General features: G+C 50.1%; 1 protein-coding gene across 2 annotated transcripts; it reads left to right on the forward strand.

Moving 5' to 3' along the window:
- The first annotated feature begins 1,767 nt into the window (after nucleotides 1–1,767).
- TBXT (T-box transcription factor T) lies at nucleotides 1,768–7,676 on the forward strand. Of its 2 annotated transcripts, none has more exons than XM_065736555.1 (8): nucleotides 1,768–1,967; nucleotides 2,053–2,317; nucleotides 2,502–2,636; nucleotides 3,298–3,359; nucleotides 3,448–3,509; nucleotides 4,431–4,607; nucleotides 5,881–6,013; nucleotides 7,323–7,676. In XM_065736555.1, exons 1-8 carry the CDS (start codon nucleotides 1,768–1,770, stop codon nucleotides 7,588–7,590), a joined length of 1,302 nt encoding a protein of 433 aa, XP_065592627.1. In that variant the 3' UTR covers nucleotides 7,591–7,676. The 2 variants fall into 2 exon arrangements, with proteins under 2 accessions (XP_065592627.1, XP_065592636.1); XM_065736564.1 differs by having other exon boundaries at nucleotides 5,884–6,013.
- The last annotated feature ends 475 nt before the right edge of the window (nucleotides 7,677–8,151 follow it).

Here is an 8,151-nt window from a genome sequence, read left to right on the forward strand (position 1 = left end):
CAGAACGAACTTCAGCGTTGTTCTTGATTAAGTGCCAGAATGAAATGAAATTTGGAAGCTTCGCTCGCAAGCGGCATTGCCGTCACTAATTGGTGCGTCAACGGCAGTTCCAAGAGGACATCCCTCCCTGGGGTCCAGGCCAAAGCAATGGACAGATGAGGGCACAGATCTCCATCTCTCTTACACAGTTATCACTTGAGATCCATTCATTTCATATCGGTGCACCTTTCTTAATGAATGCAGAGGACCGGTCCGACGTGCGGAGCCAGGAGCTGGACTCGAGGGCTCTTGTAGGACCGGGAATATCCTGTGTATGAAATACTGCAGCGCTCGGCAGTGCTCCCGCTCCAACCGTGAGCGAGGGGGCAGCGGGCAGGCAGGGGCAGGCGCGGGGCTGGGGCAGCCGGGCTCTCCGAGAGCTGGGGGCTGCGCTCGCACTGCGAGAAGGAAGGAAGGTATCCCTCTAAAGGGGCAATCCTTGCAGCTGTTCGGCTGGAGGAAGTTTTCTGGCTGTAAACTGTCACGCACTGCAGCTCGCGGTGAAAAGGCTCTGGGAGAGGTGAGTTTTCTCTCCTGAGAGCAACCGGAGTGCAATTAAGATCAGGAAGGAGGAGAAGGGAATAGAACGACGGCAGCGGGAATGAAAGCTGAAGGGAATTTTATTTTACTTTATTTATTTTTTTTCCCCTCAGGAAACGTTACATATGACTTCTGAAAAGTTATTCAGTCATTTCAAGTTCTAATGCCAGCCAGGTTTTGGCCAAGGGGAGGGAGGATGTCTCCAGCTGAAGGCGGCCCCGCTCCCGTGCGCACGGCAGGAGTCACCCAGCGCGGAGCGCTCGCTTGGAAGAGCTGCCATCGCGTTTCTAAGGGTAGCTCCGCTACACACACACACAGGTGGGCTTTGTTTTGCACCCTCTTCATTTTCGGGACCGAATCGCCTCCGATTCCGATGGGTTCCGTGGCCGTCGGCCCCGCGGGCGCGCCCCTCGCAGGGTGGGGACGAGGCACGGGTAGCGGGGCCGTGGCATCGCTGCGGGACATCCCCCAGCGCCCGAGCTCGGCGACGGCAGAGCGGGTGCGCGCGTTCGCGAACAGAGCCTCGGTTTGTCTCCGCGCCGTTTCCCCCCTCTCCATCGCTCCCGTTTAAGCCACTTGCTGTTGTTCAAGGAGCTCTCGCCGAACGATTTCCTGCTCGTTGTCACCTCTCGCCCTCCGCCCAGAGGGCAATAAACCGCCTCCCTCCTTCCCTCGCACCGCCGCGGCCCCGAGGACGCCCGTCCCGGGAGCATCCTCGGCCCCACCCCGCGCCGAGCTCCGCCCGCACGGGGCCGGGCGCTACGGCCGGACGCGGGCAGCGGGAGCGGCGCGCAGCCGGGGCCGCGATGGGCCATTTCCTCCGCGGCGCGGCGGCCGGGCCCGGCGCTTTGATGGAGGTGCCAACATGTGGGGATTTGCATCAAACGACCGCGCTCGGTCCCGCGGGCGGCAATTGGCGGCGCGTCCCCCCCCCGCCTTCCCGCGGGCCGCGCTGTGATATGGCCGCGGGGAGCCAATCGGCGGCCCGGGCGGGCACATCAAAGCGACGCTCCGCCAATCGGCGGCGGCTCCCCGCGGGCGCGGTGATGTCACGGGCGGGGCGTTTATGGCGGGGTATAACGGCGGCCCCGGGCGGACGCAGCGGGCGAGGGGCCGCCGAGCTCGGGCGGAGGCAGCCGGGCCCCGCCGCCGGCGCTCGGGGTCGGCGGGGGGGGCCGTGGGGCGGCCATGGGCTCCCCGGAAGGCGCGGGCAAGGCGCCGGTGTACCGCGTGGACCACCTGCTGAGCGCGGTGGAGAGCGAGCTGCAGGCGGGCAGCGAGAAGGGAGACCCGACGGAGCGCGAGCTGCGCGTGGTGCTGGAGGACGGCGAGCTATGGCTGCGTTTCAAGGAGCTCACCAACGAGATGATCGTCACCAAGAACGGCAGGTAGCGGCCGCGCGGCGGGACGGAGGGCTGGGGCTGGGGAGCGGGGACCGCGATCGGGCCCTCGCGCCACCGTGTCGCCCCGCAGGAGGATGTTCCCGGTGCTGAAGGTGAGCGTGTCGGGGCTGGACCCCAACGCCATGTACTCCTTCCTGCTGGACTTCGTGGCGGCCGACGGGCACCGCTGGAAGTATGTCAATGGTGAGTGGGTGCCGGGCGGCAAGCCGGAGCCGCAGGCGCCCAGCTGCGTCTACATCCACCCCGACTCGCCTAACTTCGGTGCACACTGGATGAAGGCACCCGTCTCCTTCAGCAAGGTCAAGCTCACCAACAAGCTCAACGGCGGCGGGCAGGTAGGTACCAGCAGCCTGGGCTCTGGCCGAGGGAGGCAGGCAGAGATTCACAGGAGCATAGAATCATTGAAGCTGGGAAAGAGCGCTGGGATCTCCTGGTCCAACCAACAGCACAAGAGTGGGCTGCGCAGGCACTGGGCCTGCGCGCGGTGCCCCCTCACCTGCCATGTCCCTTTGCCCACAGATCATGCTGAACTCCCTGCACAAGTATGAGCCCCGCATCCACATCGTGCGGGTGGGCGGCCCGCAGCGGATGATCACCAGCCATTCCTTCCCCGAGACCCAGTTCATCGCTGTGACAGCGTACCAGAATGAGGAGGTATGCGCGGCGGGCAGAGGCCTCGGTGCTCACGGCCTTCCAGGTGGCAAAGTGCACGTTACCCAGCGCACTGATGGGCTTTGTGCCGCAGCTTTCACATCTCTCTGTGCTGAATCTGAAGCTCACTGTGTTACTGTGCATGCCTCGTGTTTTCACAAGTTCTGATTCTTGTTCCAGTATATATGCAAAGTGATTTTAGGAGATTATCTGGGACAAACCAATGTGCTGTGAAACTGAGTTGCAGTTTTCGATTGCATCGCAGAACAGCTGGCCACGCCGTTCTCAGAACTGGCCGTGATGTTAAGCCAAAAGGCATGTCTGCATGTCAGGAATCTGCAAACTGATGATCTTTTGGAGATTTATTGATGCCTGTTCTGCTCTGGCCTGAAACTCAAACCCTTTTCCAACCGTGTGGCACACTGTTTTTCTTACCTGTTTCCTTAGCTGATAGGTAAATGTGGGCAGTTTGGTCGCATAGAATTGAAGTGTCGGGATCAATTCCTAGCCCACTGCTAACCCTCCAGATATTAGATGCTGTTAAGTTGGTGTGAGTGGGTCTAGTCTTATTCAAAAATTTATGACTTCACTGACTTCACTGGGTAGTCCTAATTCAAGCCTTTGATTTCTGTATGATAATAAAGATATCTGTTGTTGTTTTTAGATCACAGCTTTAAAAATTAAATACAATCCATTTGCAAAGGCATTTCTTGACGCAAAGGAAAGGTGAGAGCCCTTAACTAAACTCAATTCTGAAGTTTATAGATTTCTTGTGCAAACAAATCCTTAACTTTTGGCATGTTTTCCTTTATAGAAATGATCACAAAGACATGATGGAGGAAGTGGGAGACAACCAGCAGTCTGGATACTCGCAGTGTAGGTTTCCTTTCGGTTTTCATTGTGAATGTACCTTTGAGTTCTCCTGTTAAGCAAAGCTTTGAGAGCAGTGTTTGCTGGTTGGCATGCCGGTCCATAAGGAGATAACACCACCAGTCTTTAGATTTGCTGTTCATGCAGTCTTACAGTTGTATAAACATTATGATATGTGGTAGCTGCACACTTAGCTTAAGCATTCTCTAACAGGATCTTGTATTGACCTTCTTTTCCAAAAAGACAGCCAAGGACAGCAGTATTCATATAGATACGGAAATTAATGTTTATTTCAAAATACAGCAGAAACTTGCTGGAATTGTACTTCTGTAGATAGGGGCATTTGCTTAAAAAGTTCTCTTAGATGAGTAAAAAGCAGTAGTGTTTCAGTGATCTGTGTTTCGAAGTGTTATTGCCAAAGTTGTCTGCAGCCTATAAAAGGAGGAGTTAATCTGCAGTCGGCATTACTCTGTTTTAGCAAAGAGGCTGAGTCTGTGAGAGAGCTTAGTATTTTGAGAAACCTCAGACCATGACCATACACTGAGACCCTCAAAAGAGCAATTTACGACTGACAATTACACTGTTACTGAGCACATCCTTCCCACCTAAGGGAGATTTTAACCGTTTCAATGTGTCCCTGCTTTACTGTGGTTCTAATTAAATGGGAATTTTAACAATCCTTAACTTGATGCATGGCTTTTTCTATACTGTTTTCTGATTTTCCTTCACCAGAACATTTGAGAAGGTTGTAAAATTCCAGACTTCTCAGCTGTATTGCAACTTGTTCTCCTTTCACGACCATGCGTTTCCTTTCAGATCGGTTACTTACCTTGTCACCGTGCTGTTCTTTCAGTGTCCCGCTGCACTGCATACTCACAGTGGATAACTCTTGCGCTCTCACAGTAGATAACTCTTGTTCTCTCACAGTAGGTAGTTGGCTTATCCCTGGGACTGGGGCTCTGTGCCCACCTGCCAATCCTCACCCTCAGTTTGGAGCATCCCTGTCGCTCTCCCCTGCTCACAGCTGTGAAAGGTACTCACCGCTGAGGAATCACCGTTCTACCCCCTACCCCAATCCCTACACGCATAGAAACAACTCACCAAGTAAGTTGTACTTTGCAGCTGTGTCAAGATGTGATGTGAGCTTTGAGCAGTGTGCATCTGGAGTGATGCCGCAGAAATGGCGGTTGCTCTCTAGTTCAGTTTTTCAGAGGGAATGGGGGTGGCATTGCAAAGAAAGAGCGACAGTAGGTATGTGTTTCCACAGTCTTTGCAGTGGAAAAATGATGTTTTATAGAACTGTTGGCCACTAATTTGTTAGACCGTGTTGTACCAGCTTTGCTGTGTATTCTTGAATTGCTGTGACTGATGAGGTTAAACTTACCTTAAATTTGAAAGTGAGGATTTCGTTTGTTAGTTATAGGGGACATGATGAAATGAAGTCATTGATGTCGAGTTCTGGCAAAGGCTTGGTAACTGTTTTTCCCTATGCTGAAGGTTTCCATTTAGAAAGGTATTCAGTATTTTGAATTGTGTATTAATGCGTAGCCTTCTAGATGCAGCCTGGTCAAACGAATGTGTAGCTTTGTAGGTCATTTTAAAGAGGAAAACAAGCTTTTCTTGGGCTTTCCTTACATTTGGACATTACTGGCAAGTTTTGTGACCTGAAAAAAATTGAAAGAACAAAACACTTCTGGTGTTTCTCCTCTTTCTCAAGTTTTCAGCAAGAAACCATTTTTTTCTTCCCTCAGCTAGCTAGCAATGCAACTTCATCCTGGCTCTGCGTGGCTGCGTAAGGTTCCCTTTATAGCTTTTCAATGGCTTTGCGGTGTTGGATGGCCAGTTTTGGTCACCTGCTATGTGGTTTAAGCCGCAATCCAATCACTGTCCATGATGCCTAAGGCTAACTTCAGAGTTTGTGGGGGCACTCACAGCTCAGAACTATGATATATGATTCAGACTGTGCATTATCCAGGGCCGCTGGACTGGTAATGCCAGTGTAGGTGATGGCAATAAAGAAGATGCCTTGGAAGAGAGATTGGGATAGTGTGGGTAGGGAGCTTTTTCGTTGGCTGAGTAAGGGAGCGTGATCTGAATGAGCAGGTGGTTTGAAGACAGCCTTTTTTGTGTGTGTGTCTGTAGATCCTTCACAGAAGGAGGACTTTGCAGTTATAAGCTAAGCAATAAGCAGTGCTGGTAAAATTGTAAGCTTGACACAACTGGTAGATAACTTTGTTTTAATTTGTAGGAGTGTTCCAGTGTGTTTTTCTTTGTGGGAGCCGATAGTGGGAGAGGGTTTTAAAGTGATCCATTACATTTGAAGAGAAGATTATTTGTTCTGATTCCAGTGCGTTGAAGTGATTGCTTGTTTTCTCAGCAGCTTACACTGATAACTCCTCTGCCTGCCTTCCCATGCTTCAGTCCCATGACAACTGGTCCTCTCTGGGAGTTCCCACACACACGACTATGCTGCCCATGAGCCACAGCACTGGCACGGCTACCAGCTCCAGGTAGGAGTCCATCCCTCAGCAGCACTAGTAAGAGAAGGCTGAAAAAGGAGGCACGTCTGAGTTCGTTTTGATGCTGTGGAAATGTAGGTAGATAGTTGTGACAGCAATATTTTATGATCAAAAATCATGTAGGCGTCCATTGAATTTGAGGATGTTAAGTTTCATCACATTTTGCTTTTAAATGAAGTGGTGTTTAAAAATTTCTTTTAGATCTGTCTCATTTCAGCCAGTCACTGTTTGCCCATTCAGCTCCACAAGCCCTTGTTCTGTTACAAAGGGGGCAGCGAACTACAGCGTGGAGAAGGAAAAAGTGGTTGGGGTAGTAATTAATTATTTAGGCGTTGTTTAATAAGCCAGCACAGTATCAAATCATACTGTCAGTTAGACTGTATAAAGGCATCTTTTCTCCTCTTTGTACTTAGTTACCTTAAAGCTTCAGTCCTTTAGCAGAGGTTGTGGTTGAGCTTGTTCATCTTGACGTTTTTTTTCCAACCTAAATGAGTCTATGATTCTATTCCATGATTTAGTTAACCTCAGTCCCATGGAGCTGAGCTTAAAAATTCAAAGGAATACAGCTGAGGTGATAAAATCTCAGAGATAAAACCAGAGAGTTGACATTTTGGTATCTTTTTTGTCAGCTCATACCAACCACTTAGTCTGTGGAAAACATTCTTCTTTGAGCCGTGCACGATGGCGCTTAGCTGTTAGTCAGAGTATGTACTACTAACTAGTGTGAGATAGCTGCCTTACTGCAAAGAAGCTTTGGTCCTGAACCGTGTGTTAATCAAGTAAACAGATACTCCTGGCATGTCTTTCCATGTCTGACCCCAAAGGACATGTACTTGGAAAGTTGTGAAGTTCACTGAGTTTCAGCTGCTGAATTGAGAGTTGTCCAGTAGATTAAATCTGGGGAACTGGAACTGTGGGATCTTAAGGAAGGCATTTCTGCCATCTCTTTTGTCTAAGCCTCTGTAAATTAAGAATAGTACATCTACTTTTTTGTTTTTTGGTAAACTGTTTGGGATCTCTGAATACTGTGTAGTGTTACACAGTGTTTGACTTGTTCCTGTGGAGTTTCACTGAACCAGCTTGTTTTTGCTTAATTCATACCTGTGTTTGCATATATATATTTTTGTGTTTGTGTGCATATCTTGAAGAGGGGGCGAAGAGGGAGAGTAGGCTGTCGAGTCCTGACAAGGAGTAGAAGGACGAGTGAAGCTGGCCTGGAGTTGGGTGGTAAACTGAGCGCCTGCCAGCAGAACCTGAAGTCACTAATAACCTGCTGTATTTGTCGCTCTCCCTCCTCCAGTCAGTACCCAAACTTATGGTCTGTGAGTAACAGCACCATCAGCCCGGCGTCTCAGTCAAGCGGGATGTCCAACGGCCTGAGCTCCCAGTTCCTGCGTGGCTCTCCGGTGCACTACACCACCCTCCCACATCCCGTCACTGCCACCACCTCCACATCCCCACTGTACGACGGCGGGGCGCCCGCCGACCTTCCTGACAGCCAGTACGATGCCTCCGCACACACTCGGCTAGCATCCATGTGGACGCCCATCACCCCGCCTTCCATGTAAACCCAGAGCCTCTACTTTAGGACAGACGTTTTTAGCTACTGAATTACTTTAAATGCTTAATCCCCAAGGAAGAGAGAAAGGAGACATGAAGGAAATTATAGATAAAGCATCTGCATCTGCTCCGCGTAGAGCGTCCGAGTCATGTCTCTGACAGTCCATCATTAACTTCATGCAGAGTTTACAAATCTGGTGAGCGTGCAATTCTGAGAGCAGATCTACTGCTTTCCATCTTTTATTTTTTCTAGCTTGATAGGTCTAATTTTTAAGATTTTGACTTAGTTTCCAGATTTCTCAGTGTTCTGATATATTTGGACCTGAAGTTTGGCATCTGGACAAGTTTTTCGAGTAAGTTACTCCTTATTGTTTTTCTTGCTTTTTTAATGGCAAACTTAGGAATAGCCATATTAGACTGTTATTAAGCATCTAGGTAGAAGCATTCTGAATTCTGCACGAGTGTAGCTGAGGATGAAAGTTTTTGGAAAATCACGTGCACTAATACGTATTTGTCTCACAGATACGTTGTGTCCTTAACTGTATGCTTATTTCCTTGCTGCTGAATTA

The sequence above is a fragment of the Cyrtonyx montezumae genome, unplaced genomic scaffold, assembly GCF_038088225.1.
Source record: "Cyrtonyx montezumae isolate F1298 unplaced genomic scaffold, pur_monq_1.0 scaffold_0, whole genome shotgun sequence".
NCBI classification, from domain to species: Eukaryota; Metazoa; Chordata; class Aves; order Galliformes; family Odontophoridae; genus Cyrtonyx; species Cyrtonyx montezumae.